Raw genomic sequence first — 21110 nt, 5'->3', positions numbered from 1 at the left:
CTTTTCACTCTGCAGGTAGGATAGCTGAGGTAACCTTCAGACACCTGTAGAATTAGATACTTTGGTCCAATTCAGTTGAAGCTTGAGAGGTTTTTAGTGGACAGGCAACACTAGCTACCCTGCAATTTTAGTATCATTCATTTGAAAAATAGCCACTCCGCCCCCTTCCCAAGTCCCCCCATAGAAAATAATGGCACCTGAATAATTTTGGAATCCCAGAAAAATCTGACTGAAACTTTTGAAATGGTACCAGGGGACCCATATACCATTGAATACTTTTTGAAATCCAAATCTGAAAAATACTGGGGGGAGGGTCCCTTCAGGTGAACATCCCTAGTTCCATGTACTCAAGCAAGTTTATGTTTCTTGAGTATTCTGTAAGTTTTTGAAATTGCAAACACTTTCAAAATCAGTTTACATGAGTGCTATGGCATGCAGTTAAAAGAATGCAGACAAGAAAAATTGGGCAGCTTGCCTCATATAATTCTGGAAAAAGTAATGTTACTTTTTGGTATACTGCATGAGGCCATTATGCTGTCAAGCTTCTGTCTCAGAGACGTAAACAAGAACAGAAATTATCGTTCTTAGATAAGAAGATGTTTGCAAATAAAATTCAAAATATATATTGAAAGAACTCAGAAATAGTCCACTCAGATTCTTATTAGGAAAGGGAAAATTTCAGGATATGTGTGATTTGGTAATCTCAATAAATGTTTAGAGGACAGCTGCAGTGTGGTATCAGTAAGGAAATTGTATTTATTTTCCATATGAGGGTAGACTTGTGTGATATTCCCGTTGCTGCTGTGACTGCCAACAAAGTGTAGCCGCTACAGGGCTTCCACATGGCAGGATTCCGTTGTAGTTTTGTAAATTGGCAGTTGCATAATTTTATACCACTATACTATTATACCATAACATTATCAGATTCTCTGAAGATTCTCTTTTTAAAAAGTAAATCTTCAGCACATTTCTTTGCAAAGATATGCCTTTTTCCCCTTCCTCAGCAAAAGGAGAGAGAGATTTTTTTAAAAAAAAATGGAAGCTAAGAATTCAGAAAACCTGATATACATATTGGTATAATAGTATAGTGATATAACCCTATTCAGTCACCATTTTTTTAAAAAATGTGACAGGTAAATGGAATGACCTTACCAGGGAAAATGGCTGCTGCCTGGGATGGGCTGTGAAAATCTGATTTCCTACCAATTCAGCAGCCATCTAGACTGCTTTGATCTTTCCCAAAACTTTGGAGCAAAGTAGGTTTGGAAAGGATTGGAGAAAAGCTAGGGAAACCCTGGGAGGTGCATGAATGCAACACAATGCTGTAGGGATGCAGAAAAAGAAACCCAACAGTATCAAACTCAGGGCAGATAACCAATATGGAAACACCCGTAGTTTCCTTTGCCAGCCCTAGACTTCTGGGACCTCATGTTTTGCTTTTGGGTTTTGTGCTACAATCACTTAGGAAATAAATACCTGAAAGTTCTACTTGTTAAAGGGGCCCTAGAGCTATGACTGGGAGAAAAGTGGCACAATACAAATTGATAGAGACTGCGAAGAAATTGTGATGAGCTAGACAGCAGCAGTAAGTGTGTTTATCATTGATATTCTCCACCTGTCTTATCTAGTGACACAGGAAAGGATTGCCAAGTGCAAAGTCATATGTGAACAGGGTTTTTGTTTCTTTCTTATTTTATTGGTGAGAAAGAGAGATCCCTCTGGAAAAAAGCAACATCATACTAAGTGGGTGCACCTCCAATTAAGCATATTATTTGATAAGCTTAAATTATCCATTATATTTCAGTTAAATTATTTGGCATGGGAGACACGAGGTGAGTTGGAAGTCATGTTAAAGACTGAATTGTTCTGATGTTCATGAGGAAGAAGGAAATAGCAGCCTTGATATAATTCATTTTTCAAGAAGGAGAAAAGCAAAATGTTCACTTTTTTTGCTTTTAGGATTAAAGAGTAGCTTAGTTTTATTTCTGTAATTGGCTGGTTCTATTAAACATGCAGATATTCCATAACTTAAATTTAACATAGAGAGGGATCTGTTAACACTAAATATTTACATGTATATAATAGCTAGAATTTATTAGTAGGTTTTTTTTAAAAAAAATCAATTTTAAATGTTTCTTTCCTTTTTTTATCTTTTAGAAGTTGGTGGTTTACCAGTATCGGAGATTGAAGGCCCTTTCACAACTGCAGATGTAGCAAGCAACTGTGTGTCTACTATGTCTTTCCATGAACCATTACTATGGATTGTGTCATACGCACTTATGAGTTTCTGTGGACTAGTCCTCCTCCTCCTAATTATTTTGCTTCTGCTTCCACCTCGTTTTCGACATCGTTACACTGAAAATGACATAGTAAATGATGAATCATCCTTAGTACGACATCGATGGAAATGAGGAATTTGATCAAAAAACAAGGAATCCTTGTCATTTCTGCTTACTGAAATTAAGTGTGGCTATCTCAACCAAAGCTAGAAGTTCAGGTCCCACTCTTTAAGAATTTCAATATCATATTCTACTACAAGATATCCTCTGATTCTACTGTATCATAATTTTAAACTTCTGTTTCTAAGCAGAGTTTTGAACCAAATGTACATAACAATTGCAAGTGCTATTCCACTGTTTCTGGAAAACAATCATTCGAGTCTTTATGCGCTTAGTCTTTTAAAAAATGCAAAACTTTGTATCCTAATTCCAACAAGGTTGGCTTCTTTACATACCATCAAACCTCTCCCCCTGTTGCCATGGTTTTGGTAAGTTGTTGATTGAACTTTGAGTGTCAAATCAGAATGATGCATTATTGACCCTTGTTTTTCTCCTTAGCCACATTTAAATAAAGATATTCTTGTTTTGAAGCAGTTTTAAATCAGTGGCCAGAAGAAAAGATCAGTCCTCTATACAGAGGAAAGATACATGTCGGACTAAAAAGAGTTCTTTTTCTTTCAGATGCATGACAGTATCAGTTACTTTCAAAAGATCCAAACTCTCACAAGAGGTGAAGTAGGAAAAAGCACAGAAACCCAACCCTATTGAGAAGCCTTAATATAAAACTAGACTACCTCTTAATTTACAAAGATGCTATTCACAAATATGATGCAGACAGAAGAGTTCTTGAAATAGGAAAGATCCTTTCCCACCAAAACAAGGCACAAGCCCACCTCCTTTCAGCATTCCCTTTGAGCTTTTTTTCTAATTAATGGCATTTTTAAAACATTTGACTTTACCACTCATATTAGCTTCCTGTTTCTGAATTCATGCATAAGCAGTCTTAGGATATGTTCACTCAGCCTTTGTATGTGCATCTGGAAAAACAGATGCGTTATAAGGGCAAGTTTCTCTCTTTACACCTTTTGGATATCTCTACTGACTAGACATTGAACTGAACACAATACAGTCTCTTCTGCTGAAAGGTGGCCCATTTGGCAAAGGCCATGATTGGAAAAGGTGGGAGGGTCTTTAATGAAAAGCCAGTGAGCTTAGATGATTGAACCCTTGATTAACATGAGCAAAGGTGCCTGTGGGTGTGAGGAGAAAGCCTGGTATTGGTGACAGCAAATAGGACATTAACTGATTTTACCCTAAACGAAGTAGCACCCTTTTCCCATTGAAGTCAATGGGATTAGAAAGGTATAACTCAGCTTAGGCTGGCTCTGTAAAGTCTTTTTGCACAATTGTACCAAATTCTACTCATAAATGTCAGTGCTGGCATGCTAAAATCCTACCAGTGCTGAATTTAGAACCTGGCAACAGCACACCCGCAGGCGTTTGTGCTGACTTTTTCTAACACAGTTGACACAAGTTTAGACACTTCTGTAAAAAGGCCATAATTAGTAAAAGAGCTGAAAATGTGTTTAAAACCAAAATTGCGTGCCTGGATAGATTTTTAGTAAAGTATAAAAGAGATTCCCTAGAAGCAATAAAGTGGCTCTACTCCTCAATATTCACAGGAATCAAGAACCAAATTAACTTTCCACTCTGCACCCAGCAATAATTACACTTGAAATATTTCCTACATATATATGACTGGGCATTTATATAGAGTTGTGAAGTCCAAGCATATGTATGGAAAATAATTGCTTACACTGGCTGGTAACTTTTTCTTTTCACAGAAATCAGTTTTCCAAGTTTTGATCTTTACAGCTACTCTTGCTTTTCTTAATTCAGTGTTTTTACATATAATACTGTATGCGAGCAGTGAGAGATAAGCTGTAAACTAATGGCTTTAGGGGGAAGAACTGGCAATCTTGAAAGATGTATATTAGTTCTCCAGTAGTGAAAAAAATAGTGATAGCAAATTACCATTCAATTTTTATACCTCAGTATTATACATCAGTGCCTATTAATTCACTCATCACTGATGAGGACAAAAAACTACAGATACTTGAATTATATAAGCAATAATCTTAGTTACAGTGTGACTTTTCATGGAATCCCTTGCCACAAAAATGCAGCTAACATACACTGTGCTGTCTCAACACTTGCTTATAACATAACTTCCATCCATCTTTTAAAATTGAGATGTACGTTGGCATATATTCAGGTGGGTACTGCTCCATTGCTCAGGCAACAGGATCAGTGATGGCTTCACTGACAAGGTTCCATTATTTAGCTTCAGAAACTGCACTTGATGCTGCATCATCCAGGCTTGCTCACAGTTTTTACAGATGTTTTTCCTTTGTTGTAAAAGTTCTTTGAAGAAACTAAATTTGAAAAAAAAAAGACTTGCCTAAAACCATTCACTTAGAGGGGCAGGATTAAGAGTTGTTTTGTCCAACAAAATATATCTTTTTTGAAACACATAATTTGGACATGGTTATTCTTTTTTATTCTAACATTTTATTTTTTATTTTATGCACAGAAAAACATAAAATGGCTATGCTTAATCTTCAGTCTACAAGTTCTGTCAATGCAGAAATCTCAAGTTTGTTGTCTGTTTTTAAAGAAATATTTAAGTGAAATGAGTTAAACAAGGGAAACATTCAAATTGGAGCACAGTCTGAGATTTTGTCTTAGAGGCAAAAGGCATGGCTTGCTGCCTTATTATGGTCTCTCTTGCTGGACTGTACCATTAGATTGTAGGTGATTAACATTTTTAAATGGTGGGTTATTAAAAGTTTAGGAGGTTTTTTGTAACCTTTTCACCTTTACACTGACATTCTAGTTGTGTGTATTTGTTTTATGTATGTATATAAGTAAATGAGTACAGGGCGTTTTTCATGAGAGGGGCAATTAAAAGATGTGCTTTCATCATCTACAGTTAGAAATGGTGCAACCCAGCCACAGTTTGATCTGATGAGGCATCGAATCACATGCCTTGGCTCACGCTTGCTGTCACAGGAAATTCTCCTACTAACTCTGTAGATCACCTTTTGTGAATTGAATAACATAACAGAGAAAACGGTGTAGGTTGGCATTTTTTTTCCTGCACATTGTATAGTGTAAGGCCAATTGAAGTCTAATACAAAGCAGTTTAAAAATGCACTTAGCCTGCAAAAGATATTAAATGTTAATTAATTATAGGGAAATGAATTTCTGGGCAAATTAGAAATAATATTTCTGCCTTTTGGTCTCCTGTGGGCTTAGTGGATACTAAACTGAGACTCCACCAAATGTTCTTAGCATCCTTTGCCTTTTTCCATTATGAAATGCTACCTTTGCGTACTTATCAGTAGACGTAAAGTAAGCTTGTTGAATCTCAAGGGGTATTTTCAACAGAAATGAAAGCTTATTGTCACGATTTGTAAATATAATTTTTTTTATCTTACTGATTTATTGCCTATGTTCAAGCCTCACTTATTTCCATAGAGAAGACCTGCTCAATGGTAATCTAGAATGACCAAGTGACTCATTTTCAAGGAGTCAAACTTCTAAGCTTAACGTTTAGCATTCTAAACTAATCCAAAGAGGCTGAAAAGTGGAGATAAAAGTGATGTTATAAAGACCAGAGATAATCTTCATTATTTAATGTTCTAACTGTTGTCTAAAACGGGTTACAGCCTAACATTGGCAATTTTAAATAATGCAGAATGATATTTTCTTGTGTGTTGAAATATATCAAAACTTTTAATTGTTTAATCAATTAATTATTTCTGATTTCCATGGCTGCCTAAAGAGTAATCCAGAGTGTCATTCCACTTACAATTCAGAATAAATCTATTACATTCCACAACCCTCTTTCTGTTTTTTCCTGTCAGATTTGTAAACTGATGGATTAATTCCATTTTCTTCTTCTCACCAAAACCTCTACACAAAAATAGCACTTGCCAAGGATTTAGCTGGATATTACCTGTCAATATGTAAATAATACATGTAATATCTAAATTTTCATTTTAACACATTGTGGCACCTTGCAATTATATCAGCTCACATCATTTGACATTCTTTTTAATATGTGTAAAAATAGAATTAAAAAATGTTGGTCATTCCTGATACTCTGTAATGAAACTTTGCTTATAAATGTGCCCGCAAGGTCAGATATATATTAAACAACGGGGAACTCAAGCAGACTTGTGGTGGAGGGAGTGGAAATGCCATTCTGTACCCCTCCTGTCCCCACATGCTGTTTCTACTTCTGCTTCTTTTACATTTGCCCCTGTATTTGATCCAATCCCCCATGCTGGGTTACCTCCATTATCTTCATTCTTCCCTTCTCATCCTGATCTGTTGCTTTTCTTCATCTCTCACTAGGAGCCACTGTCTCTCCTTTTCCTCGCTTCCAGACCCAGTGGTCTCTCCCTCTACAATTCAGGACTCCTGCTATCTCCACCACTTCACCCCTGGGGCCACTTTTTCTTCCCTTTCACTCCTCACAGCCCCATGATCCCTTTTTCATCACTTCTATCTGCTACTCCTCACCCTTCACCACTTCATGGGTCTTAGTGTTTTGTTGGGCTGTCTAGGCAACACAGCATGGCTGGCAAATCTTACAAGGGTATTCTTTATGTGATATCGGCATGTACAGACATTGCCAATCCCATTTTAATTTTTGTAGACTTCTCCCAGTTGTTGGCAGAAAAGCTATCTTAGCCTTGGATGTCATACACCATTTTTGCTCTGCATGGTGTGACCAACCATGACTAATATATATGATTTAATGCTGGGGGTGGGGAGCTATCCTCACCCTGTGGCTTAATGATGTAATGTAGCCATGTAGCACTATTTTCTTTGTTTTCCATATATACTTGCTGAAGTATAAGCTTCCTATTAAAATTGGAAGAAGCTTAGTGATTATCAGGTGGAGGTAGGTTCGTTATGTTGAGGCATGTAGATATCCTATTAATCTTCTCATGAAGAGCTACTAGCTGGCTGGTTCAAAGCTGTATGTTTAGTTTTCAAAAGATATTTTGCTGTATTGACACAGGTTTTCCAGTGAAGAATGCAGTTTTTAGCTATAAAATAATGACAACAGCTTTCAGACTTGTTTAAATACATGCCAATTGTCCTTGAAGTGATCATTACATTCAGAATAATCTATAAGATAAAAAGATTACATAGAATAGTTATCTTTAGTATGTAGCAAGTAAAGAATCTACATCATACAAATTCATTTCACCTTGTAATTAGAAGTAATTACTTTCTATTAACATCTTTGTTTCCAAATTGTGTGTTACTGAAAGTAACTCCTGTAGCTTCAATGAACTCATACAAAGAATGAGAGGCAGCAGAGATGTATCTGCTGATTCCCCAGAATGTTATTTCCTATAGAATAATCTCTATGCCAATTTGGGGGGCGGGGAGAATGATATTAAGACCACTATGACTTCTGTTTGATGAGAACAGAAGCACTGACAACTTGCTTAAAGATTGGTCCAAATCAATGTCAGCAGATGTTGATTAGGAGCAGTCTTTAAGAAAGTTGTCAGTGCTTCTGTTCTCATGAAATGAAAGTTCTGCATCCTCCTCATTTTCTCCATCAGAAAACTACAAGCAAGTTATCCTTTGTAGACAGAGGCATTATACATAATTAACATTTATTGTTGTATTAATACAACAAAAGGTATTTTTGAAAACTAAATTTATAGCTTTGAGCCAGCCAGGTAGTAGCTTTTCATGAGAAAATCGGTTATCTTCATGCCTCAATGTAACAAATGAGATAATAAACCCAACAAGAATCAATGTGTGTTTTGTTATGAGGTATATCAAGTATACTTAGAAAAACAAAGCAACCTTTTTGCCAATTGTACTGGAGAATCATTTTGCTGATAAAAACTACTACTTCCAATTTTAACAGGAAGCTTGTTCTTCAGATTACATTAAGCCACCGGATGAGGATAGCCTCCCACTCCCAGCATAAAATCATATATATTAGTCATGGTTCGTAACACCATGTAGAGCAAAAATGTGTGATATGTCTGGGAATTGAAAATTTGCATTCTTCCAAACATTAACAAATGAAATCCCTGCACATATAAAATCAGCATTCCAGATGTTTTGACCTAGCTTCTCTCCAACATCTGAGTTTTGAATGCACAAGTTATTTAACTTAAATTGTCATTCTGTACAATATTTGTTTCACACAAATTAATTTGTTAGTATGTGTGGTCTGGAATGTTCCTGTTCATTGTCCGTCTTCTGTGCAGCCCCACATGGGACTGCGCGTGCACAGGCCTGCTGACCAGATATTTTTTCTTCCAAGTAGAGTCCACTAGGGGGCGCTCATCCACCGACTGCGCAGGCGCGGGCCTTCCCGCCCAAACGGCATCCGGCAACGGCGCCCCTTCACCCTCAGTTTCTCTTTTGCCACCGACCAGTGTAGTAGTTCTAGTTCGCTGTGGAGAGAAATCGAAAGTGCGTTTAGAAGATCATCGTCCTTTTTTCTTGGTGAGATCCTCTCTCAAGATGTCTGAGAGAGCCCTTTTTAAACTCTGTGCTACCTGCTCCACCAAGATGACCAAAACTGACAGTCATTCGGTTTGTTTGGAGTGCCTAGGGGAGGCCCACAGTGTGGAGGAATGCGAGCACTGCCAACGCTTTACCCCCAAGGCCAGGGCCGAGAGGAAGCATAGATTACAGGCGTTGCTATGGAATCGGGCCATGAGTGCTACCGGGGCTCCTTCTTCCTCTCCAAAACTGCCTTCCCTTGGAAGCTCGGTCCGCAGTACTCCTTCCCATAGACCGTGCTCCCCGGAAAGGGCCCACGTGAACACGTCGGATCCGAAGAGCCCAATGGTCCCCTCAACTCTTTAAGCGGACTCGGATCCGGCTCCGGTCCGTAAGCACCGAGACAGGTCTTCCTCGCACTCGGAGTCTACAGCTCCGCCGGTTCCGAAAGCCAAGAAAGCGTCGTCAGATCCAATACTGCCGTCTCGGAAGGAACCGAGCGAGATGGAACCGAAGATTCCGGACCCGATGCCCTCGGATCCGGCTCCTCTATCCACTAAGCTGGCAAAATCTAAGGGCACGGATCGCTCGGCTGAGCGTCCCATGGTCGCCCTTGGATCTGATCCGATTCTGGAACCTACCTTGTCGGAGAAGAGGGAGCGGAAGGATCGGAAGCGTAGTTCGGCATCTTCGATCGAGGCTTCTGCAGGGAAGAAGGCGAAAAAGAAGTCCAAACATTGTCTGTCTACATCAGTTCAGACCGATCATTCTTCTTGGGATATACCAAAGACACCTTCTCCTTGGGTGAGATCTCCATCCTGCTCGTCGTCTGGAGAGGAGGGGGAGATGGTGACCAGCCATAGGGATTATCCCTTTCGGGGGGACCTATCCCTTCATTTTGGCAGTAGAGATTACTTTGCTGATCGATCAGACTACCCAAGATCACACCAATCATACTCTCCATTTTCTGGCAGGGAGGACTGGGGGGGGGGTCGTAGTGTATACTCACGTTATGACTCTCCTGAAAGAGGTCTCTCGCATCATTCTTCGGATAGGATCCGAGAACCGAGTCCTAGCCCTCCTTCGGATCCGTCACCGGAGGATATTATTGTCGGAACCGGGCGGGTGTCCCCATCCAAGGATTATAGACTCTACGCGGAACAGATGCTCCGTATGGCTCGGTGTCTGGAGATAGAAGTTTCTACTACCAACCCAAAACCCAAAGACAAGATCCTCCAGTATGTGCAATCTGGCAATCCGTCCACCATTGCCTTCCCCATGACTGAGGGTCTGGTAGAGGTCATCACCTCGACCTGCGAAAAACCTGCCTCTGTATATCCTACCTCGAGGAAATTGGAGGCCCTCTATAAGACCAGGGACAATGACTGTCCTTACCTTTTTTCTCATCCTCCTCCTTCATCATTAGTCACTGAGGAGATGCAGGCGAGACAACGCCAGAGCACGCATGCGGTCCCTGCAGACAAGGAGAGCAGGAAGCTTGATGCGCTGGGGAAGAAGATCTATTCCTCGGCAGCACTGACCTTGAAAATTGCAAACTACTCGGCCATCATGGGAGCGTACCAGATCTTCCTGTGGAACCAAGTGGCCGTCTTCCTCGAGAAGTTACCCGATGACCAGAGGCCCTTGGCTAAAGTTATTATGGATGAGGCCTTGCGTCTGTCTAGGCAGCAGATTAACACCGGCTGTGACTCTGTTGATACAGCAGCCCGATCACTCGCGTCAGCTATTGTTTTGCGCAGACATTCCTGGCTCCGCACCACGGCCTTGCCTGTGGAGACACGCAATAAAGTAGAGAACCTGCCCTTCGAAGGGCAGATCCTGTTTTCCTCTAAGACAGATGACTACCTGTCGCAAAAGCGTAAAGATCGCCTCACGGCTAGATCCTATGGCATTCTTCCTTCCAGACAGCCAACTGATCACCGCACCCAATACCATTCCTACCAGAACTACAGGGGGCGCTACCAGAGGTTCCACCCGTATCCTCCTTATGGGTCCTACAGGCCTTACCAACAGGCTTATGCTCCCTACTAACGTAGGAGACCTAATAACAGGGCCCGTCGCGACTGGCAAGGCTCGGCTCCTAAGGAAACCCCTGGTCAGACCAAGCAGTTCTGACTAAATGACGGACGGTCTGTGGTGTTTGGGGACAGACTTTCTACATTTGCGCCGGCTTGGGCCAAAGTTACCAGTGATAGTTGGGTTTTGAGCATCATTTCAGTTTGCTATAAAGTTCAGTTTGAAAGTTACCCTGAATTGTCTCTGCCTGATTTTTCTCAGCAAACCTCTTCGGACAAATTGCAAGCCGAAGTGTTAGCCTTACAAGAGAAGGGGGCAATTCAACCTCTTCCCCCTAATGCTTCCCCTCTGGGATTTTACTCCAGGATGTTCCTGGTGGACAAAAAAGATGGTGGTATACGCCCTATCCTCAACCTGAGGAGGTTGAATAAATTTGTCAAGGCTAAAAAGTTTAGGATGCTCACGCTGGCCACTGTGCTACAGCTTATGCCAGATGATATGTCGTTTGCTGTCCTAAACTTAAAGGATGCATACTTCCATATAGCTATTCACCCAGATCATAGAAAGTACCTTCGGTTCCTTTGCAGGGACAAGGTTTTCCAGTATCAGGTTTTGCCCTTTGGGTTGTCCTCCGCCCCCAGGGTCTTTACGAAGTGCATATCTACTGTGGTGGCTTACCTTAGAAAGCAGGGTTGCACAGTGTACCCCTATCTTGATGACTGGCTTCTGGTTGCGTCATCGGCTGAGGCCCTTCAGGAACAGATAGAGAGTGTTGTACGCACCTGTTCCCGTTTGGGGCTTTTGGTTAATTTTGATAAATCTACCCTTCTCCCCTCTAGGAGACTTACCTTCATTGGTATGGTGCTGGATGGAATTGTCAATAAGGGTTTCCTCCCGGCTAAGCGGGCACAGAGGATCTGCAGGATGGTTGCCCTTTCTAAGAGGTGCAGGTTCCAATCCGCGGCTACCATACAGCGCCTACTGGCTTCTGCCACGGCGGTCACCCCGTTTGCCCGCTTACATATGAGGCCACTCCAATTGTGGTTCCTATCCGTCCATGACTTTGAGTTAGCTTCACAGAACCGGAAGTACTCAATACCTAGGGGGGATCATTCGTTCCCTGGGTTGGTGGGGTGTGGAGTCCAATCTCCTCCAAGGTGTTCCTTTTGCCCCAGTGCAGGCCCAAATTACCATTTCCACTGATGCGTCTAATGTGGGCTGGGGTGCAAAATGTGGATCCCTTAGGGCCCATGGCACATGGACTGACATTGAGCAGGGCAGTCATATTAACTTGTTAGAACTGAAGGCCATTTGTTATGCCCTTATCGCCTTTACAGATACACTACAGGGGAAATCAGTACAAGTCCTTACGGACAACAGTACAGCCATGTGTTACCTGAACAGACAGGGTGGCACGACTTTGCGGGTCCTGTGCGAAGAGGCAATCCGCATCTGGGAATGGGCCCAGGCCAGTCACACTCACGTCCAGGAAGTGCTCTATCCCGGCACTGAGAACGTTGTTGCAGACAAGTTTAGCTGCATGGTGCAGGACAATTACAAATGGACTTTAACAGACTGTTATTTGAACAAAGTCTTCCTGATGTGGGGATTCCCGGAAGTGGACCTATTCGCTACAGAGTCCAACAAGAAAGCCCCCCTGTTCTGTTCCAGGGGGGGATTAGGTCTCCACTCCTTGGGAGATGCCTTTCAACTAATCTGGAGGGGTCGTCTCTTTTATGCCTTCCCCCCTTTCCCGCTGATATCAAGGACCATCAGCAAGATTCAGTGGGATGGTTCCCAGGTGATCCTGGTGACCCCCTTCTGGCCTCACCAGCCCTGGTACCAGCATGTGCTGTCGTTGTCCCGGGGTCAGTCCTACCACTTTGAGCTCAGCCCAGACCTTCTGTCGGACAGGGGGACGTGGTATCATGATTTACCCAGACTGAATCTCACAGCATGGCGCTTACCGGGCAAGGGGGAATGTCGGATAGAGTGACTCAAATCTTGCTTAACGCTTGGCGAGACATGACCAGGAAGTCTTATGCCGTAAAGTGGAAATGTTTTGAGGCCTGGGCTGCCCCTAAGGGACTAAATGTCTGGGACTGCCAGTTGGCATCTATTTTTGAATTTTTGTTGTCCCTGAAAGATGATGGGTTATCTAACTCGTCCGTTAAGGTTTATTTGGCCGCCATTTCGATGTTTCATCACAGAATTGATGGAAAGACAGTCTTCTCTCATAGTCTGTCCAAATCGTTTCTGAGAGGGTTAAATAATGTGTTTCCCCAGGCCACTGCTGTTGTGCCCCAACGGTCCCTTACGCTGGTTCTAGCAGAACTTATGAAGACCCCATTCGAACCTCTAGTGACTTATGACCTGAAATGGCTCTCCCTTCAGGTCGCCTTTTTAGTAGCAATTACTTCTACAAGGAGGGTTAGTGAACTAGCGGCCCTCAGGTTTGACCCTCCATTTCTTAAGATTCACCAGAATAAGGTGGTTTTGAGACCTGATATTCATTTTAGGCCCAAGGTGGCAACCCAATTCCATACTTCACAGGATATTGTCCTCCCAGTTTTCTTTCCTGCTCCGACTAGCATGGCGGAAAGGGCCCTACACTCTCTGGACGTGCGTATGGCGATTTTGTTTTATTTGAACCGTACAGCTGCCTTTAGGAAGGATAAGAAGCTGTTTGTCTGTTACTTTGGTGCTAGACAGGGTAGGGCTGCCTCCTCTCAATCCATCTCTCGTTGGGTATCTCTGGCTATTAAGACTTGTTACTCTCAGGCTAACCTGCCTTCTCCCTTGGAGGTTAAAGCACACTCTACCAGGGCACAGTCTACTTCGGCGGCCTTCCTGAAGGGCATCCCACTGCGGGACATCTGTAACGCTGCTACCTGGTCTTCCTCGGAGACATTTGCAAAGCACTATGCAATGGATGTCATGGAGAGGAAGGATGCCTCAGTGGGACAAGCTGTTCTCCAATCTCTCTTCCTTTGAGGGACACACCCACCTCCGAGGTAAGCTACTTGTTAGTCTCCCATGTGGGGCTGCACAGAAGACAGACAATGAAAACAGAGTTTTGCTTACCGTAACTGCTGTTCATTGACTTCTTCTGTGCAGACACACAACCCTCCCTCCTGCTCCGCTGTGTCCTTCCTGACCTGTGTTTTTGGGTTGGACAGCAGCAGTGGAGAAACTGAGGGTGAAGGGGCACCGTAGCCGGATGCCGTTTGGGCGGGAAGGCCCGCGCCTGCACAGTCGGCGGACGAGCGCCCCCTAGTGGACTCTACTTGGAAGAAAAAATATCAGGTCGGCAGGCCTGCACATGCGCAGTCCCATGTGTGTCTGCACAGAATACGTCAATGAACAGCAGTTACAGTAAACAAAACCCTGTTTTCATGTGTATGTGAATGGTCCTAGCTTCAGACTAATATAAGAAAATCTTCCTTTGCCACCTCTCATTCTGAAGGGTGGATGGTTTAGGTTGTATTCACACCTTAAAGTAACATGCCCAGTCTAGATAAAGACCATTAGAAAGACCAACCAAAGAATAATGGCTGTTGTGGGTTTTCCGGGCTGTATTGCCGTGGTCTTGGCATTGTAGTTCCTGACGTTTCGCCAGCAGCTGTGGCTGGCATCTTCAGAGGTGTAGCACCAAAAGACATCTGTCTTTTGGTGCTACACCTCTGAAGATGCCAGCCACAGCTGCTGGCGAAACGTCAGGAACTACAATGCCAAGACCACGGCAATACAGCCCGGAAAACCCACAACAGCCATCGTTCTCCGGCCGTGAAAGCCTTCGACAATACATCGAACAACCAAAGAATATGTATTGTCGAAGGCTTTCACGGCCGGAGAACGATGGTTGTTGGGGGTTTTCCGGGCTGTATTGCCGTGGTCTTGGCATTGTAGTTCCTGACGTTTCGCCAGCAGCTGTGGCTGGCATCTTCAGAGGTGTAGCACCAAAAGACAGAGAGTCTCTGTCTTTTGGTGCTACACCTCTGAAGATGCCAGCCACAGCTGCTGGCGAAACGTCAGGAACTACAATGCCAAGACCACGGCAATACAGCCCGGAAAACCCCCAACAACCAACCAAAGAATAGTTTGACAAAGAGAAAAGGCACTTTGAATATGCAAGGGAAGTACTGAATAAAGTGAAATCGAAGCAGAATGATTAATATGTTCAAGCAGTCATGATAAAAATATTTCAAATCTGCAGTGTACATCACTCACTCAAGAAGGAAAGAGGTGAAAAGTAAAGCGAGAGAGCAGAGAAGGTGCTTATAGTTCTCGTTGTTAGGGGCAGAACCCCCGATAGTCACCTACTGCTTAATGATGACGTAGAACATAGGAAAAGAGCCATGTAAATGCACACCCAGTGCACACCTCAGATTCAGAGTACAGATGCTCAAAAGGCCATTGTGGAAGCAATCTGATCAGACAGAGGAAATAGAACATCAACTAAAATTAGTTAAGTGAGATACCCTTTGTAAGATGGTTAATCTTTAAAGCTGAGGTAGTTTAAGATCCAGCCACAAAAAGTATGATTAGTATTTGTAACAGCAACGGATGAATAATAGAGAACACTTAAAAGGGATTTTCAAGTCAATGTTTACCACATCAAAGAGAGTAATTAGTCTCTCCTGAGTTAATGGCAAAACTGGAGCAAATTTTCAGTCATTGTGTTTTGAGTTAGTTGTAAGATCAGTTAAATTTTGTTCCCAAACAAATATCAGCAAAGTAAATAAGTTTATTGAAGCCTGAAACAAGCAAATAATTTAATATGACTCCAAAAACTATCACAGGACAGCTCCTTAGGTATATAAGGTCAGGTTTTTTTTCATCTAAGCCTACCTCCACCACTAAAGAGAGAGCATTCGTTCTTCAAGAGTGGTAGGTACGATCTAACAACTCCCTTTTTCTTAATCCCTTTAACTGTCATCCAAGTTCTTCATATTCTTCCACCCCATTGCTCTGGCACAGCTCCTTGTTCTTGCCACTGAAGCATCCCTTTGTTTCTCCCAACACCCCTCTCCAAATTGCCTGGTTCCCTTGTCAGCCCCTCTCTAATATGCCCACGTCTCTCAGATCCCCCAGCTGCCTCCTTTCAGTATCTTTCATTCTGTTGCCCCCCTCTTCATCTCCCCATGCTCTAAAGACCTGTACACATCCATGCAACTCTCTAATGGATGAACCTTCATGAGCCATAACTGAATACCTTAATTATCATACCTTTTCATCGTTGTTGGATTAGAACTTGCCAAAGTAGATATTTTATTTTTACTTGCAAAATATTTTGATTGCCTTTTAAATTTCTGTTTTGCCTCCATTTGTAGTTAATACATTTAACCTTTTTAAAACCATGATTTCTTTCATGGAAAAATGCCACATCAGTCTGTAATCTGTGCATGCAAAGACTCAGGACCCCAGAAGTCCAGAATTGGGGCTGCATGTGTGCATGACCATGCATGTGTCTTTGAGTAGCTCTACAGAGCAGATTCTGAGCAGACATTGATTGCCAGGCAAAGGTCCACTGGGAAGGCAAGATCAATGTGTCGTTGTAGTAGACAGGGTCTTAACAAAATAAAAAAAACTGTACAAACCCTAGCGGCATAGAGCATTTCACAAGTGAATTTTGGGGACAGATTCTGGCTCCAGTTATGGGATCTGAATGAAACAAAAGATTGCTTATCCCCAGGCCTGGGGGAAAGGACAATGATTCAGGTATGATTTCTGGATATGATTTCTGAGTGGTAGAAGGAGAGAGGAGGAGTTCCCAGGTCCTGGGGATGTTTTCAGATAAGAAAAAGAGAGGAAGCCTGGTGCTGGGGAGGAGGCAGATTGAGGTGCAGTTTTTAGAAGAAACTCCAGTTGTCACGTATTGGGATATGCTTCCAGTGCCTGGAAACTTAGTTGAAGATATTAATGTAAACCTATGTCTCTGTTGGCAGGAATGTAAATATAGCAGGATCTTTTGTGCCTAAATGCAACTTGATTAATCATTGAGTCACCCTGATTAATGGAGTGGCAGGAAACGCAGGAAGAGGCTGGCTTACCTCTGAGGCTGTTCCAGGTGACTGAGATGAGATTTGTGGAATTATCTCTTTTCTCCTGGCTCTCAGCCTTTATATTCTAGAAAGCTGGTTTCCTGGTTGTCAGGTGACTGGCAGAAAAGAGCTGGTCCTGGTGCTAGGGATGAATGGGAAAGAGGCCAACAAAATCAGGGGTTGATGGTAAAAAGAATAAAGAAATTGTGCTGAGCAGATATCCTGAGATAGAAGGTCAGGGAAAAGAGGTGTTTATCAATAGACCTAGAAATTTTCTGATCCCCATAGAACTTATTTACTATTCCATAATGAATGGTAAGAATTGTCCTGTATCAGTTTTCTTTTTTTAAAAAAAGCCTCTGCAATACTAAAAACTTTGTGTAGTGCTGTAAAGAGAGAATAGAATGGATGTGAACTAGCCATTTTTTCTCACTCTCATGCAATTCTCACATAGACCCCATCCCACATCACTTTTGTCTATGGAGGACCCATGTTCTCCAACATAGCTTTTTTGGGTGACCAAAGTATACCCCCCTCCTCCTTTGTTCACCAGCAAGAAAGCTGGTTAGATCCAATCCAATTAAAACAATACTTAGAAGTTTACTGCAGAAGCAAAGGTGGGGCTGAGGTTCAGTGGTAAAGTATCTGCTTTGCATGCAAAAAGTCTCAGGTTCAATATCCAGCATCTTGTAATTAAACAGAACAGATGGTTGGTGATATGAAAGAACTCTACCTGAGACCCAGGAGCCATTGCCAATTACAGAAGACAATACTGACTTTGGTAGACTAATGGTCTAATTCCATGTAAGGCAACTTCATTGTGTTGATGTGTATTACTCTAGCTCTGACTCTCAAAAGCAGATACCCTTAAAATCTAGTTGGTCTTTATGGTGCTGCTGGATGAGAATTTTGCTCTTCTGCTATAGATTAACATGGTTACTCACCTGAACCAAACATATCTTGGAAGTGTAGAATTGGCCAATGGTGAATTGTGTTATTTTGTAGTAGAATTTAAATAGTATTTATAAAGCAAGGTATGTTACTGTTGAGTAGGTAAAATTATAAGAGTCTTGTCATATGTTGATATGATCACCATATCAACTATTGCAGACTATTTATTATTTCTTCTGCATGGTGGCTGGTAAGCTGTACTGTGTGTCCTTAATCTGCCACATATCATTTGTTTCAACATGACAACAAGGTGTGACTTGGAGTCTCTACAGACGTAGCTTGGAGGTTAACAGTGGAATAAAGTACAACTCCTGTGGTATTCTCCCTGCAAATAAATTGGTCACTAAGCGCATCAAAAGCCATGCGGAAGCATGATATTTGCCTTAGAAATCACTAGGAAGTTAGTGAAGATATGTATGTGGCTTGAGATTTTCTCCAAAATACAACTGTAACTTTAATAAATCAAAACATATAAATTATTCGCATAATGGAGCCAAAATGGTGAGATACTATATAACATGAAATGCTAGAAAACTCTACTCGATTTTTTAAGCTATAGGTATTTTGTACTTTAAAGTTCCTCAGATGTGCACTATGTAAAATTATTTTTACTTGCTATTTTAGTTTAACAAATAAATACAAGCTCTTTACTGTGTGTGTTCCTACTAGTTTCCAAACTTCCATGTACCATCTTTCATTCAGTTTCAGATATAAAACAGTAGAAATAGAAGTGGGGTAAAATTACTGAATTCTGTGGTGCGTATTAGCCCTAAATACCTTTTATTGTGTTTGCTATGTAGCTTGAAAACTGGAGTGCATCCTGTTATTCACTAGGTGGTAGTCTTGCACAGTTTACAAAACTCTGCTTGCTTTAAAAACATTATGAGTGAAGCAGCCGCAAGGCGCAAACAAGCAAATGATTTAATGAATTGGCCAAGTAGCCACTTTCAGAGGGCTATGGTTTCCAGGTTGCTAAATGTTTAGCTCTGCATTAGCTGTATAACTTGTCTTTTTCTAATCTTCAAAAACCCCTAACTAATTAACAAAAAAAATTGTTGGCAAGTTCTCATAATGCCATCAGTACAAATACTGAAGACAGTTAATTAAAATCCCATGTTAATAACACATCCGACTTGTTTATATAGAGTATACAGTGCAAATTGCATAGGTATGCTTTTTGCTTCTGTGCTCTAAGAATGAATTGACTCTATGTTTGTACATTATCCAGTTGAAGCAAATTATTTGGTCATTATGATTCAAGTTTGGGTATAGCAAAGTTTTTGATTATTAGAGTACTAGGACATTCCCACAGTTGTCGGTGGGGTGGGGGTTGCTATCTAGACTACATGTAGATTTAGAAAAATCATATGCTGCTGGAGGCAACTTGCAAGGTAAAATAATACAATAAAATGATGAAGCCCAACAGCATTAAAATTACCTCTTCCTAGGAGCTGCATGAATGATACAGTGAGCTGTCCTGGGAAGAGAGACATGATACATTTATTTATTTATTTATTTATTTATTTATTTATTTATTTCCTTTTTTCCCCCCAATGGGGACCCAAATCAGCTTACTTCATTGTAGTGTAACAGACAAGTTAAGTTCCATCTTGCCAACAACAAAGAGCCAACGAGAAGTAATAGAATGTTGGGACTGGTGGCAGTTGAAATCCATTAGAAAGGGAGAGGGATTTTGAGACTGCTGAAGGACAGCAATGGAGAAATTTGGCTTCTGACACCTGTTACATTGTAGTGTAACCACATCTTAATAACAATGTATACTCATGTTTAAGTCACTCTTATGGTGTTCATCTTGTAAATAAAAGTTATTCTCTTTTCTGTTTTAACCCTGGCTGGTTGGAAATTATTAGTTTAAGGAAACACCACACACATGAACACACAATTCTATCTGACCACAGCCAATATATCTAATTAACTAAGTGATGGTAGTGTATAAGGGAAAGAAATACCAAGTTCCCTAACTCCAACAACCCTGGGCATTCAGCTGGGTGAGGGGTAGTGCATTGAGGGAACTGGCTGCCTGTTTGGTGAAGTCCTTGGGAAGAGGAGAGAAGGAATCCTGCATGGATTTGGGCCTGATAATTAGGGACTATACAGATGGTATATTGTGACAGCCCTGAACCTGAAAAGAGAGGTTTAAAGTGGATGCCAGTGGAACTGAGAGTCATAAGTAGGTTTTGTGCCCAGTGTGCTTTTGGTTATGTTACATTTTTAGCATTTAGCTTTTGGTTATGTTACATTTTTCAGTTATTCCAGCTCTGGTATGTAATGAATATGGCAACGTATTAATCGTGGTCTAGATGCTACATGATAAACTGGATACTGTTCTGGAACTGGCATAATTCCTCTGGTTTTTAGATAGATATTGCAAGTTTTGCAGGTTCCTAGAGTGCTACAAAAAAAAAGGGCTCATACAGCTGGTGGGGAATGCTTTTATATTGTGTTGTATTGTGATATGGACTCCAGTTGTGGTAGGAGTGGTGCACTTTATGATTGCAGTTACAGGTCTCAATTCGTGTAGAGATGTCTTCACACACTACTTTTTCAGATGTACAAGTAAAAATGTAAAGTGCAAATATGTCAAAAAGGTGTTTGAGAACTCAAGTGCACTTTAGGGATCATTATCAGATACCTGGTACACTTTTGTATCTTTTGTACTATTGTGTACTCTTGATAGTAAGCCCATGTTTGTTACTATATAATGTATAAAAGGGCCTAATATCATCTCTCAGCATTTTAAAATTCTATCAACAAACTTATGAACACACTTGAACTAAGAAAATAAGGATATAATAGTACAGAATTTGTGCATAATGCTTGTAAATATGAGTGTTTTTAAAGTGATGTTTTGAAATGAATGCAAGGGAAAACAAAAAAAAATAGTTCACTTATAAAGAAACAATTCATCAGCATCCTTTAGCAGAGGTTCTTGCAGTGCAATATAGGAATGCCCACTTGAACATGGAGAGATGCTACTCCCCACAAACACTGCTAAATGAGTGGGTGGGAGGAGAAGGGTGGGATGAGGATTCTCTAAATTGAACAGGAAGACCCAGCCTTGGTTATATGGCCACAGTAATGTGAAGCAAGACTCCGGAAATGCACAGCTGCTTCAGATTTTACTCTTACCGGTTCTACCAGTATTTCTGCTCTATCCACTTTTTAACAGTGATCCTTCTAATCATGTTCTATGTCTTGTTCAGAACACTTGGGCATTGTGTTG

The 21110-nt window shown here is 41.4% G+C and overlaps 1 protein-coding gene across 1 annotated transcript in view; it reads left to right on the top strand.

Annotated features, from left to right (window-relative positions):
* BACE2 (beta-secretase 2) overlaps positions 1-6183 on the top strand; it is a 42308-nt gene extending 36125 nt beyond the window's left edge. Inside the window, exon 9 of the mRNA XM_054974052.1 lies at positions 2158-6183. Within this exon, the coding sequence (XP_054830027.1) occupies positions 2158-2411 (254 nt within the window). The 3' untranslated portion in view covers positions 2412-6183. The remainder of the gene's footprint in view (positions 1-2157) is intronic.
* Positions 6184-21110: the final 14927 nt, after the last annotated feature.

This window comes from Eublepharis macularius, chromosome 3 (genome assembly GCF_028583425.1).
Source record: "Eublepharis macularius isolate TG4126 chromosome 3, MPM_Emac_v1.0, whole genome shotgun sequence".
NCBI lineage: Eukaryota > Metazoa > Chordata > Lepidosauria > Squamata > Eublepharidae > Eublepharis > Eublepharis macularius.
Note: the sequence above shows the minus strand (reverse complement) of the source record. Positions and strands in the feature narration are given on the sequence as shown.